Genomic DNA, 20,251 nt, shown 5'->3' on the forward strand with positions numbered 1-20,251 from the left:
ATTTGAACCAAAATCTATCCTGATGCTTTGGTGCATCAGCGACAATGCGCTGCACTGTCATTGGTGCCATAGTCTGGGCAAAACAGTAAACCTTAGGCCTGTTCTACTCCCCTTAAATGTCATGGTCACTGCTCAAAGAAGAGGAGGGTAGTTCTTCTGACCAACAGCATTATCAGAGACTATCTGGTTATGATCATGACCCTCGCTGCCAGTGGAGTCTTGCTATGCAAATTTGCTACTACTTTTGGCACGAAGCAGAATTTCAAGAGTATTTCTTGTTGCCTTGGAACATCCTGAAGTTGTGTATTTTCTCATTCCTTTACTGAAATAGTCCAAGTGAGACACTTTTCGGAAATTCATGTCAGATGTGAACAAGGAAAAGCCATTCTTTTACCTGCTGCGGGGCTACAGCTCTGGGCCTCTCGAGACTCGGTGGAATGTCGTAAAGCTGCTGGATTAGATTCTTCTCTGCTTCAGTTTGGAACATTGAGAATTTCCTTGCTGGTCCAGGACTGCCATACATCTAGGGGAAAATATATTTGTAAAGTATGTCATTTCACAGGTCTTTCATGTAGAATATTCTAAGATTTTTTTAGCAATAGTGTTCTTTGTGCATGCCAACTGGGCATTCAATTAAGAAGAGCAAGTCTAAGGGCAGGAGTGAGTCACAGCTGAGCCCTTACGCTGGGTCTATATCATACATTTCCAGCAGGGGGCAATGGAGACTAAAACTTTACAGAGTCCAGTTGTAGCAATTAGAAATAATCCTGCACTTTCCAAGTCTGACTGACTTAGTTTCACAATTATTTATTCAAATATATGTCTTGTTTCGGGATGCTGCCAGAGTCATATTTATTGAGCAAAAACCTGAAAGAACTGTGGGTGCTGGAAATTAGAAACAAAAACAGAAATTGCTGGAAAAGCTCAGCAGGTCTGGCAATATCTGTGGAGACAAATCAGAATGAACATTTCGGGTCCAGTGACTTTTCTTCAGAACTTTCTGAAGAATGGTCACTGGACCCGAAATGTCAACTCTTTTGTTCTCTCCACATGCTGCCAGACTTGCTGAGTTTTCCCAACAATTTCTGTTTTTGTTTCTGATTTATTCAGCATCCCCAATTGTTCTACATAATAACTTATTGACACAGAGCTGACAATTCTCTGGGAGGTGTGGAGGTCCAGGGTGTTGACCTTGTAATAATGGGACCATCTATGTAACCCAGCAATGCACATGATGTTGCATTATGCTTTATTCAGCTGAGGTCCTCTTCTACCTGTGTCCTAACTAAGGCTCATTCACCCATCACCCTGGTGCTCGCTGACCTACACTTACTCCTGATTTTAAAATTCTCATCAAGGTTTTCAAATTTCGCCGAGCATCTCTGCCTGGTACGTAAAGGCCAGCCTAACCTCCCAGTAACCCCCCATTTCAACTCCCACCTCCACCCCCACCAACTCCTCTTCCAACATGTCCGTCCTCGGCCACTTCCAGTGTTGCAGTGACTCACAACGCAAATTTGAGGAACAACACTTTATCTTCTGCCTGGGCACCCTACAGCCTGGAGGACTCAATGTTCAGTTCTCCAATTTCAAATAACTTTCCCACCCATCCCCCAGCTCCCTTTCCAGCCCCACCTCCTCCCTTCCATTCCACCTTCTGACCCTCCCTTCCAGCCTCCAACCAGATTCATCCCTCCCATCCACCAACCAGGTCGTACCTACTACCACTGCCCACCTATCACCACCATTCTACCTCCACCCCTTCCCCCCCACCTTCTTTATCTGCAGCTCATCCTACCCTCACATCCAGTCATGATGAGGGGTAATACTCAAAACGTTGACTTCTCCTTTCCTGCAAACACTGCCTGGCTTGCTGTGTTCTTCCAGCCTCTTGTTTGAAATCTTGGATTCCAACATCTACAATTTTTTTTGTCCCTTTCAAATTTCTCCATGGCCACACCCTTTGCTATTTGCCTAACCTCCTCCAGTGCCAAAACCCTCCTAGATATCTGTGTTTGTCTAATTCTGACCCCTTGAACATCCTCGATACTCCAAGCCCTGGAATTTCTCCTCCCACTCCCAGACTTCTTTGTCTTTTCTTCTAAGAGAATCCTTAAAATCTGACCGAAGTTGTTACCAGCTTCCGCATATGTATCTTTATGTGGCTAAGAACTGAGTTTCCCCAATAGTGCCCCATGCAGTACCTTGGGCTGTTTTATTACATTAAAGGTGCTACATAAATGTAAATTGTTGCTTTGCATATAGTTGACTATCCTTGTTCAATGGCAGCCTAAAGAATGTTTTTTTTCTAACTGACGGAATCAGAAATGGGGAAGTTTCCATTGTGTCCAAGTGAATGACCCCCACACTACCCTGACAAGGCAGTGAACCAGACCTTTAGTGAGGGGTCCTGACTCAGGAACAGGCCACACCTAGTTTAATGTGGTATTATTTTGAGAGCTGTTACAGGACATACAGCTTATAGGATTGCTACTGGTTGTGGATAAGCTAATGGTGTTACATCTGTGATCACCATAGATACATAGGCCATCAGTCTGTTATATTAATGTTGGTTATACAGGGAATTCTCAGCATAATCGCAGTGGGTTACTATTAGTTATTGATGAGGATCCTCTCGCTTCTGATTACCCTCCTGAACAAACATCTCTCTCTCATCCTCAGTTGTCCACTTTCCTTCCCTCGGTTACCCCTCTCCTAAACCACATTTACCCCTTGCCCACACCGTCAGTCACCTGGCCTCTCCCTTACCCTCAATTGCTCCTCTGCCTGTCCTTGGCTGCCCCTATCCCCCTTCTGCCACTTATTCCTCGTGACTGCCCTCACTCTCTGTTGCCAGTTACACCCATCCTAAGCGATCTCTCCTGATTGCCATCAGCTTGCTAGCCTCTCCCCAACTTGATTGCCTCAGTTTCCCTAGCATTGTCCTGAATTACTCTTTTCCAATCTCACAGTTTGCAACCCCTCCCCTACCTACCACACACCAGCAACACCCACCTCCACCCCCCACCCCCACCCCCGGACCACCATCACCATCCCCTCCACCACTACCGTCCCCTCCTCCATATTGGCCCAAACTTTATAATAAGACTTTTTTCACTGGAATGTGGGTGGTTGAGACGTAACTTTATAGAGGTTTAGAAATTCATGAGGGGTATAGATAGGGTTAATGATAGGTGTCTTTTCCCTAGGATGGGGGATTTCAAGACTAGGGCACATCCTTTTTAAGGTGAGAGGAGAGAGATTTAAAATAGACATGAGGGGCAAAATTTTTACACAGAGGGTGGTTTGTGTGTGGAATAAACTTCTTGAGGAAGTGGTGGATGCAGGTATAATTACAATGTTTAAAAGACACTTAGATAATTAAATGAATAGGAAAGGCTTGGAGGGACATGGGCCAGGAGCAGGCAGCTGGGATTAGTCTAGTTTGGGATTGTATTTGGCATGGACTGGTTGGACCAAAGGGTCTGTTTCTATGCTGTCTGACTCTATTAACATTTGAGATACTGAACCCCTGACTCTCTGAGTGCTGGAACATAGAAACATAGAAGGTAGGAGCAAGGGGAGGCCATTTGGCCCTTCGAGCCTGCTCCACCATTCATCATGATCATGGCTGATCGTCCAACTCAATAGCCTAAGGCTGCTTTCTCCCCATAACTTTTGATCCCATTCGCCTCAAGTGCTATATCTAGTCATCTCTTGAATACATTCACTGTTTTGGCATCAACTACTTCTTGTTCTAATCAATTCCACAAGCTCACCACTCTTTGGATGAAGAAATGTCTCCTCATCTCTGTCAAAAATGGTCTACCCCAAATCTTGACCCCTGGTTCTGGATATACCTACCATTGGGAACATCCTCCCTGCAATCTACCTTGTCTTGCCCGTGTAGAATTTTTTAAGTCGCTATGAGACCCCCCCCCCCCCCCCCACCTCATTCGTCTGAACTCCAGCGAAAACAATCCCAACCTAGTCAATCTCTCCTCATATGTCAGTCCTGCCATCCCTGGAATCAGCCTGGTAAACCTTCACTGCACTCCCACGAGAGCAAGAGCATCCTTCCCCAGAAAGGATGGTGTGTGGAATAAGCAAATTTTGTGAATAAAATTGAGAACCTCTGTCCTCTGGCCAGCACAGATATTGCTGCCAGTAACCAACTGAAAACAAACCCTGAAAACTGTTGCATTCAAAAATGTGCATAAATTAATCTGTGCGTGAGGGTGAGCTCTCAGATCTAAGAGCTGTTCAGAAGTATTGAGATGCAGATTCAAACAGTAATTGGCAAAGATTTCCATAAATTTAAATCTGTTTCTTAAACGAAGCTTTATCAATTGTGTCTTTGTCTTTGCGATTCAGCTCTGTTTTGCTTTAGTCTGACTTTGTGAAATACCAATGAATGTTAAGGCCCCAAAACTTTAACCATTTGGACAGTTTGACCCTGATCTGTGCTGAGTTAGCCGTACAAAGTGCCATCGGCCTGGGAGTGTAAAAATCAGGCTGTGTGGTTCAATATCCAGTGGTCCTGCCAGATGTTGTATACATTCGAGTGAATTTAAGGTTGGTATCCACTGTTATGCAGCAGTTTCAAATTCCTGGTAAAAGCTCACACATAAAGAATGACCATTTGAGTAAGGGATCAGGGATCAGCAAATACTTCCAAATGCAGCAAAAATGAACAACAAAAATGAACACCTTCAGAAGCAACTGAAGATCACCATGATGACCGGGGCGGCACGGTGGCACAGTGGTTAGCACTGCTGCCTCACAGCACCAGGGACCCGGGTTCGATTCCAGCCTCAGGCAACTGTCTGTGTGGAGTTTGCACATTCTCCTTGTGTCTGCATAGGTTTCCTCCGGGTGCTCCTGTTTCCTCCCACAGTCCAAAGACGTGTAGGCTAGGTGGATTGGCCATGCTAAATTGCCCATAGTGTTCAGGGATCTGTAGATGAGGTGGATTATAGGGGTATGAGTCTGGGTGGGATGCTCTGAGGGTCAGTGTGGGCATGTTGGGCTGAAGGGCCTGTTGCCCACACTGTAGGGATTCTATGATGATTCTATGATTTGTGCAACCTCCAGTTTATAACCTGAAGTCACAGAATGCAGACTCTGGGTCTATACTCGAGGGGATGAGGGGGAATCTAATTGAAACTTACAGAATACTGAAAGGCCTGGATAGAGTGGACATTGGGAAGGTGTTTCCATTGGCAGGAGAGAGTAGGACCCGGGGGCGTCAGCCTTAGAGTAAAGGGAATATGCTTTAAAACGGAGATGAGGTGAAACATGTTCAGCCAGAGAGTGATGAATCTGTGGAATTCATTGCCACAAAAGGCTGTGGAGGCCAGGTCATTGAGTATATTTAAAACAGAGATAGGTTCTTGATTGTTATGGGGCTCAAAGGTTACGGGGAGAAAGTGGGAGAGTGGGGCTGAGAAATTTATCAGCCATGATTGAATGGCAGAGCAGACTCAATGGGCCAAATGGCCTAATTTCTGCTCCTATGTTGTATGGTTTAATGGTCTTATAATGCACAGTCTGCATATCTAAGGATGTCATCAGAAACACAATCAGAATACATGGAAAAAGAATAAAGTTATGAATGACTTTGATCGAATGGACACAGAAAGACATTCCCTCTTGTGGGGAACAGCATCACTGGAGGTCAGCAATATAAAATAGAAAGAAATTTAATCGGGAATTCAGAAGAAGCCTCGTCACCTAAACAGTGAGAATGTGGAACTTGCTAACAGAGGAAATGGTTAAGACAAATAGTACAGATGTATTTAAGGGGAAGCCAGGCAAACAAGTGAGGGAATAAAAACCAAAAGAACTGCGGATGCTGTAAAGCAGAAACAAAAACAGAAATTGCTGGAAAAGCTCAGCAGGTCTGGCAGCATCTGTGGAGAGAAATCAGAGTTAACATTTCGGGTCCAGTGACCCGCAGAACAAGTGAGAGAGAAGTGAATAGAGAGTTACAATGATAGATTTAGATGAGAAAAGATGGGAGGAGGCTCAAGTGGACCATAAAACGCTGGTATGCACTGTTTGGGATAAATGTTTTTGTGCTGTGTATCCAATGTCTGTTGATGGTTAGATTTCTTTGCATTACCTGACTGTGCTGGATTCCAGGAACATGGGACGGTGGAATATCATATGCATCAGCGTAAGGTCCTGACATTGACTTAAGGAGTGGCGCCTGACCCATTCTGGGAAGAGTAGATGCCTACAGATAAAACAGAAATAACATTGTTGCTAGTTAATACAGGTACTGCTCATACAGTCTAAGTGGAGATCTGTGATTTGTCACAGTGAGGTCTGTACTTCTTTCAGTGTCACGACAACAAAAATGAAACCTTTCACAAACACTCAGATACCATCATAATCGGTCTCCCATCCTCTTCTAATATTTTCCTCACTCCACACAGTTTAACATCAAATGTCATTATTGTATAAGAAAATTATACCACCCTACCCAAAATGTCACATTTTATAAGCAAGGGCTGAGGATAAAGTGAATGAATAAAAGTCTGTACCCAGACAATGAGGCATCTCAGGATCCGATAGTCCACTTCAGAAGCACAGTTAGGCTCACTAATATTATTCAATTCTGGAATTACTGAGCTTCATAATGTCCCAGAGCACTATGGGGGAGGGTAGGAATCTCATCTTTTCTAAATAACAGAGACTAGATGTCCCAGATTAGAATTCAGAGACGGGCTGTACTCCAGTGTTGGTTGTCTTCATCACATCAAGGTCACAATAAAAGCATGAACCTGACCAGTGCTCAGAACCTTCTTATGGAAAATACGCTTTGCGTAAAAGTAGTGTCAGATCTGGCAAACGCTGCCCCATTACTGGAAAAAAAACTACCCTGTGGTAGTTGCACTGCAACAGCCTCCCCATGTTAAAAGACTGCACACACACACAAGCAGATACACACACACAGAGACATAGACACACACCAGACAGACCATTATGAGTCATATGAGAAAGCTGACTGGACAGTGACTCAATCATAGCACTAAACCTTCAGCAGGATACCCTGCCTGAAGCAGAGAGAATGGCAGGGAAATAAAACACACAAATAAAAACAAGCTTTTTGCTTTATTTTTAAATTTTAAAAAAATCTTTTACTGAGCCCCTTTCACAATCTTGGGACAACCCAAACCACTGCCCTAACAATTCTGAAATGTAGTCATTATAGTGATGTAGGAGGAGTGGGAGCCAAATTGTGTTTAGCAAGTTCCAAAGAGCATGTGATAATGAACAAGTGATATTTATAAGTGATGTTTGCTGAGGGATAAGTATCCTGAGGGCCAGGATAATGCCCCCTCCTCTTCTCTGCAGGATCATTTACAGGTCAGAGTGGGGTTTAATATCTCATTAGAAAGACAACACCCAGGACAATGTGCATTTCACTGGAGTATCAGCCTAGATTGTGCACTCGAAAGGGAGTGCACAATATTTTGACTTAGAAACAGGGGTTCTACTACAATAACCACCACTAACACTTCTATTCATAATGTTTGTATGTTTTCTCTGCATTGTTCAGCCAAATGGCTGGGACAAATGGGGATGTTGAAGGCAGCCATAGGATCCCTACAGTGTGGAAGCAGGCCATTCAACCCCTGGAGTGTACACTGAAGATCATCCCAACTAGATGTATCAGCCCCCCATCCCTATAACGCTGCATTTCCCATGCTTAATCTACCTAGTCTGCACATCCCTGGACACTATGGGCAATTTAGCATAGCCAATCCACCTAACCTACACATCTTTGGACAGTGGGAAGAAACCAGAGGAAACCCATGGAGACACGGGGAGAATGTGCAAACTCCACACAGACAGTCGCCTGAGGGTGGAATTGAACCCGGGTCCCTGATGCTGTGAGGCAGCAGTGCTAACCACTGACCACCATGCAGTCTAAGGTGGCTCACAACCAATCACACTGACTGTGTGACTCTGCCTTCTTGGAGCTAACCTCTTCACAAATCACTGCAGACCCAGACCCATACATGGTTCACCAGCACTACACATATTCCCAGAGTATCCATTGCATGAAGTCCTCTTGGGGTTGCCATTCACCCGATGCAATACCATGAGTAATCAGGAGAAAAGTCATCTGTTATTAATAAATAACGTGCATTCATTTTTCATTTCCATTGGACATTTTTGTTCATTAATGTCAGAAAAATTCTCTGGGGAAAATAATTCCTGTCTGACTGACTTGTCAGGAATCAACCAATCAGGAAACACCAAGTCTGTTTGCTTTCTTATTGGTTGGATAGGCAGTACACTGAGAGAACGGCCATATTGGCTGACCAATGGCAGAACATTTGGGGCAGTGGGGAGCAGTTGGAGGTCATATGATGAAAGTTCCAGGTATACATCCAAGCAGAAGTGACAACACACCACCCCCTCCTAATTTCCCACTCCCATACTCTTGTCCACCAGTCACTAGGTACATAAATTCTAACAATGTACAACTCAATAACTGGTAACTATCAGTCAAACAGCCCTGTTTCTCCCAACATTTTTACAACAGTGTTCAAAACAAATGACAGCGGATATTTGCTCACTTGTGATAGGGTTCAGGAATGAAATCTCAATATCCTGAAGCCTATAGAACATTCCTGAAGAGTTGGCAATACTGACCTGTATCCTACTATTTGTTTTTCTTTGTGTAATAATACATTGTCGATGCTAATTTACTGTTTAAATTTACAATAAATTATAGGGCAATACAGCAAAGAGCCCAATTCAGAGTCTGATTACGACAGTCACTGCCTTCATACTGTTCCACGCTGGTGAACTTATACAAAGATTCTTAGTTGCTACGGAGACTAGTTAGACTCAATGAATATTCTGGGCTTTGCTGCAAATTAGTCTCTATTAGAGGGGGACAAGGGGGCCTGAGCCAGTGCAGTGTGTATTTAAACAAGGCAGTATTGTGTTCCCTGCAGGGTGACTGAGACCTCTGGCAGAGGTCTAGCTCCTGTGCTTTGTGGGTCCTCTGAGCCACTTGCATTCACAGTCACTTTTTTTTGTTTGCTGCTTTGAATAGCAGTGTTTTAGAGAACAGGGTGGAAGAATGCTGGTGGAAACATGCCTTTGGTCTATGAGAACTGTCCGCCAGATAGGCTGGGAAAGTCAGAAGCAGAATGACTTTGATCTCCTAGCTAAAGTGAGTCAGACCATCTGCTGGCTCAGCTCTCTCTCTCTCTCTCCACACCTTCATTCTTTATTCTCACCACACCTTAGAAGTAGGCGTTAGTATGCTTGCCTTTGTTGGTCATTGCATTGAGTATAGGAGTTGGGATGTCATGTTATGGCTGTGCAGGACATTGATTAGGCCACTTTTGGAAAAACGCTTTTAATTCTGGTCTCTTACTGTAGAAAAGATGTTGTTAAGCCTGAAAGGATTCAGAAAAGATTTACAAGGATGTTGCTGGGGTTGAAGTGTTTGAGTTATAGGGAGAGGCTGAATAGGCTGGAGCTATTTTCCCTGGAGTTCCTGAGGCTGACGTGTGACCTTATAAAAGTTTATAAAATCATGAGGGGCATGGATAGGGTGAATAGCCAAAGTCTTTTCTCCAGCATAAGAAAGTCCAAAACTAGAGGGCATAGATTTAAGGTGAGGGGGAAAGATTTAAAAGGGACCTAAGGGGCAACTTTTTCACACAGAGGGTGCTGTGTGTATGGAATGAGCTGCCAGAGGAAATGGTACAATTGCAACATTTAAAAGGCATCTGGATGGGTATATGAATAGGAAGGGATTGGAGGATATGGGCCAAATGCTGGCAAATGGCATTAGATTAGGATATCTGGTCAGCACGGACGAGTTGGGCCGAAGGGTCTGTTTCCATTCTGTACAATTCTATGACTCCATGATCTTTATTCATGGACAGTCATCACTGTTAAGGCCAGCATTTGTTATCCAAACCTAACTGCCCTTGAACTGAGAGGTTTGTTGGGCCATTTCAGAGGGCAGTTAAGAATTAACCACATTGCTGTGAGTCAAGTCACATGAAGGTCAGACCAGGTAATGACAGCAGATTTCTTTCCCAAAAGGACATTAGTGACCCAGATGGGGTTTTCCTGGCAACGAATGGTTGTTACATGATTGCCATTAGGTTAGATTTTTTAAATTCAGATTTTATTGAATTTAAATTTTAAACTCAGATCTCTCCGGCTTGATGCTCTGAATTACCACTCTTGTGACATTACCACAACTTGACCTCTCTTTCCTATCCTCCCCGCTTCTATACAAGAAGAAACTACATCAATGTAGACAATCAGAGCTACACATCATGCTCAGAGCAAGTGAAACCACTCTATAACCTCAAATTGTCAAGGATAGGTTTCACTGCTAAACCAAAACCAAACAGCCCTGCTGGGACCAGACCTGGAGATTCTGTTCTGTATTCTGTTTCAAGCAGTGCATTTTGCACCACCACTCATATAATGACCTTAGAGGGGATGCACGTTCACCCCAATGATTCCAGGCCTTGAAGGGTTAAAATACAGCAAGTCACAGCAAGTTCTTTATCTTCCCCTGAGTAAAGAAGGACTTATTGATCGAGCTAATTAAAATGGTAAGAGCCACAAAAAAACAGAAGTTGCTGGAAAAGCTCAGCAGGTCTGGCAGCATCAGCGAAGAAAAAAATCCAGAGTTAACGTTTCGGGTCTGGTGACCCTTCCTCAGAAAAGAGGTTTTTAAAATGGTAAAAGGATTTGATAGAGTCTCTGTACCTGCCCTCTTTACCCCGGATGAAGAAGTCAAGTACAAAGAAGACATAATTTTAAAATTAGATCCATGCTGTCTAGGTGTGAAATCACACAAAATGTAGAAATCTTTCCAAAAACCAATGGATGATGAGTCAACTTGGCGTTTTGAAATTTACTGCAGTTTTAAGCTAGTTATCACTCAGAGCATTCTGTAATTGAATCATCAAATCTATTTTAAGCACTTTCTTTACCAAAGAACCTTTAACTTAGGGAAGGCTAATTACAGAACTTTCAGTTTAATCTGAGAGCCAATCAAGGGCTCTACCTGAATTGTATGTGGGGCTTGGAGGTTATATATAAGAACATGTACAAGTTAGCTCCAGAAATTCCAATCTTCTTTTGAGAGCAACACTTGGAGTTTTATTTCTTTGGGATATCTACCAATATTCTTTGAGACATCCTGTTTCCCGTCCCCCCGCCTAAAAATATAACTTGATTCAGTTTAATTCACTGTCAAACACTGCTCATCCATTTTCTGATAACCCGCCTATCACAACCCACCGAGTGAGGTGAAGGGAGTCATTTCAGAATCAAAGGAGCTGCAATATAATGTGTGTGATCAGGGAGGGTCAGACCCAAGTCAACCCTCTGTGTTGGAATCCATTTGCAATGTCTAGGGAATGGGGAAACTCTACAGAGGATTATGGATCTCTCCATAGCGGGAATTCTACAGCGAAAGATGAGGGAGTGCTGCACTATCAGAGGTATGCTCTTCCAGATGGTAAAAGGTAAAGTTGCCATAGTGTTACCAAACCACAGGGATTAGAGAGAGATGATTGGTGCTGGTTTAACTTGAGGGCCATCATACCTCAGGCGAGGTGAGAGATTGAGGAGAGTCCTTTATGGTAACCCCAGCCGGTGTGGGAATTGAACTGCATCACAAACCAGCCAAGTGAACCAGTCAACCCCTTCTTTCAGATGAGATTTGATTAATTAAGCCAAGGCCCCAGCTGAATGCATCTGTGGAATGTAAAGATCCCACAGTACAATCTCACCAACAGCAAGGAGTACCCCAAAGTCCTGAACAATCACATCATCTGGCTATTGTCTTATTGCTGTCTGCGCAAACTTGTTTTGGTTATATGTTCTAGTAGTATGCGCATTTAAAATTACTTTGAGATGTAAATGTTCTTAAGCAAGACTGAAAGCGGGAAGGATGAACAAAAGGGAGGGCCTGAGTTAGGATGGAAGGAAGGAGAGATAACTAAGAAATGATGGTACAAGGGCAAGGGAAGATCGAAATCTGCTGCTTCTCTCTGTTCCCAGCCATTCCATTGCCACAAGGAAACTGACAACTTAAAAGGTGACGGCACCCATCTCCTGAAACACAGGAGTTGGGTGACCCCATGGACCTCATTCACTTGGCTCTGCCTCTTTCAGTGATGTTACTGCCTCAGCGTAATCACCAAGGGCTGAGAAGAGGAGACATTTTGTCATTCAAAATGTGGAGAATGTTTGGAATTCCCTATCTCAGAAAATTGCAGCTGCTTTTATTTAAAGCTGAGGTAGACAGGCCTTTACTCTCTCAGGGAATCAAAGATCATAGAATCCCTATAGTGTGGAAGCAGGCCAATTTGCTCATCGAGTCCACAGAACATCTCACCCAGACCCAACCCTTTCCCCACAACCCTGCATTTCCCATGGCCAATTCACCTAGCCTGCACATCTTTGAACTGCGGGAGGAAACCGGAGCACCCGGAGGAAACCCGTGCAGACATGGGGAGAATGTGCAAACACCACACAGACAGTCACCTGAAGCTGAGATTGAACCTGGATCTGCAGTGCTAACCACTGTGCCACCTTGCCACCCAAAGCACATGGGAGCAGATTGGAAAATGGAGATGAGTCCACCAGCCACATTCGTATTGATCAGGCTTAATGGACAGTATCGTACACTCCTGCTCCCTTTTCTCATTTTCTTACAGAAGGAGAGAGGGCGGGTGCAAGATGTGTCCTCTTTCCAGCTCCACACCGCCCCCTTTAGGAATCTGTATCAGGGCATTAGAAGGAAAGGAGACCTACCTTAACAGGTGCCACTCTAAATTTTCACCTGACCCAGTTAATGACTCTATGTTGTCTGAGGACAGGAAATTTGCCCTGATTCTGAATTGCTCCTTGATTGAAATCCTTTAGTTGCTAATAGCAGCAGGATTGTAGACAGCTTCATGTATCTAGAAGTGAAGCACAGTAATTGAAGATGGCGTTGAGGGTGGAAGCCTGGGGATGTGAGCACTTGGACAAAGCTGCTGGCTACGATCTTTATCATCCCAGTGGAGTCATTTACACAGCCTGGAGAGCCACACAGCAACATGGATTAGTGTGGGAGCTCCACAGTGAGTCAGCTGGAGGATAGTACAGGCAATTATCGTCCAGCCCATTTCACCAATTTACTTGGTCATATGTTGAATATTGTGTGTGAAAGATTAACCTTTAAAGCAGTAACTTTAAACCAGAGAATTGATACGTAATTGACAATCCCTAGTAGTACTGTGGGAACTCTGCACTGTCTTATGACTGGTCTGTGAATGAGAGTCCAATGCCAGATAGGATACCACCCAATGGTTATATTCCTGGTTGAAGAGAGATGAACTGGCTCCACTTCTTTCCTTAATCCCTCCCTTGGTTGCCTGTGACAAGATTATTGTAAAAAGAATTCCTTCTCTCATGGTTACCTTTTCCCAGCCCAAGTATATTTATGTTTTAAAAGGAACCAATTTAACCAAGCTTTGCTGAGTTCAAAAAAAAAGAGTGGATTTATTGGTGACTAAAATACAAGAAGGGATAATGAAGCATGACACACTGATTAGAAATGGACAGAGTCTGAAAGGGGGAAGCCCAGAGCAGGACAGTCTCTGCAGCAGGGCATGGGCTGGTGTAGCTCGGAGATGGACTGTAGCAACAGAGAAGGAAATGTTGGACTCTCTAAGTTTTTAAAAATTATTTTATTCTATGTTAATGTGAATGGTGTTTATGTATGGAGACGGTACACACTTTTCACTGTATTTTATATTGAATACACATGACAATAAATGATACAATTGTGAAAGTAAAGAAGTGTGAATATATAAATCAGTCTTTGGGTTGTCCATGCCAAATAGATTGTGAAAAATTGCAGCAGTTAAGCTGGATGATTATGATAGTACTGGCTTTGGCAGTTATGGAGTCATAGAGCATGGAAACAGGCCCTTCAATCTAATCAGTCCATGCCATCCATAATTCCAAATTAAACTGTCCCACCTGCCTGTGCTTGGCTCATACCCCTCCAAACATTTCTTGTTCATGTACTTATCCAAATGTCTTTTAAGCATCGTAACTGTACCCACATCCACCACTTCCTCTGGAAGTTCATTCCACACATGAACCACCCTCAGTGTAAATAAAATTGTCCCTCGTCTTTTTTTAAATCTTTCTTCCCTCACCTTAAAAATATGCCCCCTAGTCTTGAAATCACCCACCCTAGGGAAAATACACCTGCCATTCATCTTATGATGAGTAGCTGTTTGGAGGTTCTTCATTCTGCAGTCAGCTGAAGGAGTTTATCCAGTTTCCTTCCATAGGGGCTTGACTGATCACTTAGTTTCTCTCTGATTGTTGAAAATATGTCTTTTTAGCTGCACGGACAGGGGTGTCTACTGGAAGTTCATATCTGTGCCCCAGTACAGCATACTTCAGCACAGTGGAACTTGAACCACAAGCTGACACACTGCATGCCAGCTCTCTAGCTCCCTTGCGCACAGAGTCAGAGAGCTGTACAGCACAGAAACAGACCCTTCTGTCCAACTTGTCCATGCCGACCAGATATCCTAAATTAATCTAGTCCCATTTGGCCCATATTGCTCTAAACCCTTCCTATTCATATACCCATCCAGATGGCTTTTAAATGTTGTAATTGTACCAGCCTCTACCACTTCCTCCGGCAGTTCATTCCATACATGCACAACTCTCTACAGGAAAAAAATTGGACCAGTGGTTGCAGTTGATTTTTAACCCCTTTTCTTGAGTATTCCAGGAAGGGTAAATCAGAAGTGTGTCTTTAGCCTAGAACTGACTTTCTTTCACCTCAAACCACAAACTCAGACTACAAGAAATCACAGTTCAATTTTTGAAGAGCACTTCTCCATGTGAAGTGTTGCTATCTGATGTTTCTTTGATAGTCTTCAGGTGCAACATTCCATATTCCTTCTCAGAACTCAATATAATCTACAGGAGGATTTTAGATACTGAATTCACATCATTATCTATCTTTTAGTTTGTGTTTTTAAAAAGAAAGGTATGTATATTGAAGTTAAAAGTTCAATATATCCATAAATAATTCAGGTTATGATACATTATCATTACAACTGATGCAAATATCATATTTCAGATGAGATGTTGAACCACTTAGATGGTTGTAAAAAATCAGTGTCCTGAGACATTAAACAAAAAACCGAAAGAACTATAGATGCTGGAAATCAGAAACAAGACCTGAAATCGCTGTAAAAACTCAGGTCTGCCAGCATCTGTGGACAGAAATCAGAGTTAATGTTTCAGGTCCAGTGACCCTTCTTCAGAATGGAGAGATTGAGTTTATTTCAAAAAAGGCAAGTGTACTGGCCAATATTTATCTTTCAACAAATATAACTAAAACAGATGATCTAGTTAGATACATTTTGCTGTTTATGGGATCTTACTACATCCAAGTTAACTGCCACATTTCTTACATTTCAATACCTACTTTGAAAGTGCTTCCTTATTTCTAAAGAGCTCTGGGACATCCTGAAGTATTGAAAATCACTGAATATATGTATGTTGCTCCTATATTTTCCTTTCAGTAATGATGCAGGTAAAGGCTTGCTACAGTTAGTTACTCTCACTCATTGCAAAGCTATTTCTATGGGTTGATTCTGTGGACCTATTTTTCACTCACTTATCATTTTCCTGTTTGTTGGAATGGGTCCATAATTTGGCAATGGAGAAACATCCTGCTCCAACATTTCTTCCCCTTCCTACTCCTCAACATCTGGGGCTACAAACCAACAGCTGGAAGTCACTGGCTGCAGATCAATGCTCCACATTTGAAGCATACATCATTTCTGTGAGGGATGGTGTTAATCAAACAACACTGGGTTTTAGTCTAATAATCACCCATACTATATTGTAAGTAACCCATTGAGAACCAAGTATTTGCAAAGTGGATATTGTAAAGATAACTGTAAATTGTATTTTAGATTGTGGACTGAAATGGAAAAAGTACTGTTTTAAAGAACAGCATGTGGAAGCAACTTCTGCACCTTTAGAACAAATTACTGGAATTCATTGTGAGCTAAATTTACACTACTGCTTTGTTCAAGGAGTGGGGGGTGGGGGATGGTTAGAGATAACACAGCATGTCAACAGGGTGTGTGTGCATTCTGAGATTCAACCAGCAACAGATTACTGATTGGTTTGTTTAATTGTGACCAGTTGTTGTGTGTGTGTGTGTGTGTGTGTGTGTGAGTGTGTGTCTGTCTGGAGTAAAAGTACCTGAACCCGAAGGAAGCCAGTTATTTTCTCCTAACAGTTGCTGTAGCTATTGCTTTTAACCATTATCTAAGAGACTTAGTAATGACTGTGCCAATTGCTCTGTGCCTCCCATAAAGCAGTGAAAGAACCTGGAGAAAGGTGGTCAAAGATGCTCTTGGGAAGCAGAAGGAACATTTCATTGAATACTTTGGATTGATGCTATTGAACTACGTTTCCAAGACGTTTCTTTCCTCCACCCATAACTCCAGGTATTTTTTTGTTTGGAAGTGTCTGTAACCATGTGAGTTGGGTGCATTTAAAAAGGGTGATTGTTTTAACTAGTCAAATAATATGCTGATAGTTCACAGTTGTTTACCTGTGGTCAGAATTTATTTATTTGTGACAAACAGTCATTCTTGTTAAGTACAGAAACCTAGTCAATATTTTCTGTTAAACTCAGTGTATCAGAGAAGTAAATTGGGGTCTTCATGTACTTTGATTAAATCTTTATTTAACCCTTGTGATGACCCCAGGTTCAGCATCAGCATTCTTTCCCAATTGTGTCATAATGCAATGTAAATTAAAGCAGCAGTTTAAACACATGGAAACATGGATACAGAAACATGCTGTTCAATCTCTTGCTTCTGTTCCCTGTCAGAATATGGCTGATCTGTATATTAACAGGGCAGTTCAGTAGCCCACTGATTGTCACGGTAAAGTCTCTAACACAGGAACTGGGAAGTCATGTTGAGGTTGTACAGGATATTGGTGAGACCTCTCCCGGAGTACTGTGTCGGGTTCTGGTCACCCAGTTATAGGAAGGATATTATTAAGCTGGAGAGGGTTCAGAAGAGATTTACCAGGATGTTGCTGGGTATGGAAGGTTTGAGATAGAAAGAAAGGCTGGATAGTCTGGCACTTTTTCCACTGGAATGCAGGAGGTTGAGAGATGATCTTATGGAAGTTTATAAAATAATGAAGAGTATAGGTAGGGTTAATGGTAGGAGTCTTTTCCCTAGGATGGGAGATTTCAAGCCTAGGGGGCACATTTTTAAGGTGAGAGGAGAGAGACTTAAAAAAGACATGAATTTAGAATTAGAATTAGAATCCCTACAATGTGGAAACAGGCCCTTCGGCCCAACAGGTCCACACCGAACCTCAGAGCATCCCACCCAGATCCATCCCCCTATGACCCACCTAATATACACCCTCTACCTCCCTGAACACTACGGGCAATTTAGCATGGCCAATCCGCCTAACCTGCACATCTTTGGACTGTGGGAGGAAACCGGAGCACCCGGAGGAAACCCACGCAGACACGGGGAGAATGTGCAAACTCCACACAGACAGTCGCCCGAGGCTGGAACCGAACCCAGGTCCCTGGCGCTGTGAGGCAGCAGTGCTAACCACTGTGCCACCGTGTCGCCCGTGAGGGACAATTTTTTTTTACACAGAGGGTGATTCACATGTGGAACGAATTTCCTGAGGAAGTGGTGGATGTGGGTACAATTACAACATTTAAAAGACATTTGGATAAGTGCATGAATAGGAAAGGTTTGGAGGGATAGGGGCCAGGAGCTGGCAGGTGGGACTAGTTTAGATTGGGATTATGTTTGGCATGGACTGGTTGGATCAAAGGGTCAGTTTCTGCGCTGCATGACTGTGAAGGCTGGACATTTGGGTAAGGTGCTTGTGGAACAGGAATTCAACAAAAACAGTTTTTGTTTTCAGCAGGGGAGGGGAAGAAATCTAACAAAAAAAAGGTTATAATACTGACTTTGTATTTTTAATATTACAACTTTCTCTAAATTTGAGATTAAAAATTAAAACAGCCTCAACACTCGCTGGAGCTCACAGTAACATGACATTGTCAAGCTGTTAATTGGTTTGTGTTAGTAAACACAGCATTGTGAGACACAGCTGTGGAGTTTTAAAACCAGCATTATCCACAATTACTAACATGTGCACACAGCAGAGCCTCAGACACCTGTCCTCGGACAGCTGCGCATGTTAACAATTATACCAGATATTTCACACAATGGAAAGACTGCCCGCCTGAGGGAAATGCTTCAGATTACACAGTTAATCAACTGCCCCATCCACATTGCACTCCCTGAGTAAAGCAATGGGGCAAAACCAATTCAGCTAGCTAGTGGAAATTGAGGGTTGTGGGAAAAACACAGAAAAGCAGACACGAGGACTGTTGGATCAGCAATGATGCAATTGAAAGGCAGAGTAGGCTTGAGGGGCCAAATGGCCTACTCCTGTCCCTATTTCCCATGGTCTTATGGTCTAACGAAGAGCTGCTTTTAAGGGCATTAGAGAGTCAACCATGTTGATGTGAGATTAGAGTTATTCTTAAACCAGAATAGCGAACGAACCCCAAGAGGTTTAAAAGCTATGTTTTAGAAAAATACTGCAAATTACAAGAAATGTTGAACTGATTGTAATTCATGTCAAGTATTTGCTCCAGGGGAAATCAGTGGCTATAGAACACAAGAAAGAAAAGAACAAAGAAGGAAACCAATTAAAAAACAGGAACAAGCAGAAAAATTCAAGCATTAAACAGAAACAGTAAAGAAGGAAACAAAGAGATTAGCGGTGTCAGAGGTGATTTTGGGTTCCCGACTGCGTCTGCTTCCAACTCAGATTCATAGAATCATAGAATCCCTGCAGTGTGGAAACAGGCCCTTCGCCCCGACAAGTCCATACTGTCCCTCAGAGATTCATGGAGACAGCGGCCCAGTGTGAGAACCAGTGGCGGAGTTGAGTTTGTACTGGTGCGGTACCCGGTGGCATCAGTGACATCTGCATTGGCAAGATCCAGCAAAGACCCATACTGGTGAGGGCGTCGGTGGAGGTGAGTTGGTGTGAAGCAATGAAGGCTGCGATGCAATGAAGGAGACTCGTGCCTGTCTGCCAGGCCCATGGCCCACACGGTGCACTTAACAAGAAAGTCTGTAAAGTTGGACACTTTGTCTTTGTTTCTTCATTTTTCTGCCTTTATATTTGACGTTTTGGTTTATTTGTTCTATGTTTTAGGATGGCGCCGGAGCATGGCGACACTAAACAACACTTTTCACTGTACTTTGTAACAAAATGCATGTGACAATAAATAAATCAAATCAAAAATTCACAGGGAAATATACACAAATAGAGGTAATCACTAGATGCACATCTAGCTGCTAATCTAGAAACACGTGTACACACATTTACATACAAAGTATTTAGTCGTTTCTTCTGCACTGTTCATTATCACCCTATACCAGTCTGTAACAGCATTTTGATGATAATTAACCTTTGACTGACAAGTGACAGGTACCATTTATGCTGTACAATTGTCAGGAAAATATTGTATGAGGCAAGAGGAAGTCCAGCTACCTCGTGAGCAAAACACCGCTGATATAGATCCGGCCACATAATAAATGTGTCTAGTCATTGTCGACCAGTCAGCTTCTTGTTTACAGGACATTGCAAACAATGAAGCAAGAGACCATAAAGTTAACCATCATGTGACAAAGTTGTCATTGAGCGGGCACTGAAGGAAATGGTCTTCCTCACCATGAGAAAGGGCACTGCCACTTTTAGGTCCGTTTCAGTCAACATGTTCCTACCAAAATCCATAAAAAGAATTGGGGAAAACTATCCAGGATGAGTATCTAAACTATAGAGCCACTGTTTTCATGTGAGCAAGAGTTCCTTGTCTTTTTTTTAATAAATTGTGGGTGTGTTGCATTTATGGCTGGACAAACATATAGTAGGTGACCGTCTGAGATTTGTAAGACAGAGAAGGGGGGGTTTAAGTCAGGCACAGTCATAGCCAGGGCCCCGAGTAGACATCTGCCAGTCAGATCACTTGAAAAGAAGATACTTCCAGGCAAGACATAACTCTGAAAAAAGACAGCTGAAGGCTGGATTATCCTAATGGAGATGTGTTGATTTTCCAAGGCATAAAGACAGAAAGGGA

The 20,251-nt window shown here is 42.9% G+C and overlaps 1 protein-coding gene across 1 annotated transcript in view; it reads right to left on the bottom strand.

Annotated features, from left to right (window-relative positions):
• The window catches only part of LOC109931369 (enhancer of filamentation 1-like), a 90,893-nt gene that overhangs the window by 3,183 nt on the left and 67,459 nt on the right, over positions 1 to 20,251 (bottom strand). Inside the window, exons 3-4 of the mRNA XM_048608183.1 lie at positions 6,125 to 6,238; positions 395 to 523 (exon numbers count right to left, since the gene is read on the bottom strand). Coding sequence (XP_048464140.1) covers positions 395 to 523; positions 6,125 to 6,238 — 243 coding nt within the window. The remainder of the gene's footprint in view (positions 1 to 394; positions 524 to 6,124; positions 6,239 to 20,251) is intronic.

The sequence above is a fragment of the Rhincodon typus genome, chromosome 19, assembly GCF_021869965.1.
Source record: "Rhincodon typus isolate 14 chromosome 19, sRhiTyp1.1, whole genome shotgun sequence".
NCBI classification, from domain to species: domain Eukaryota; kingdom Metazoa; phylum Chordata; class Chondrichthyes; order Orectolobiformes; family Rhincodontidae; genus Rhincodon; species Rhincodon typus.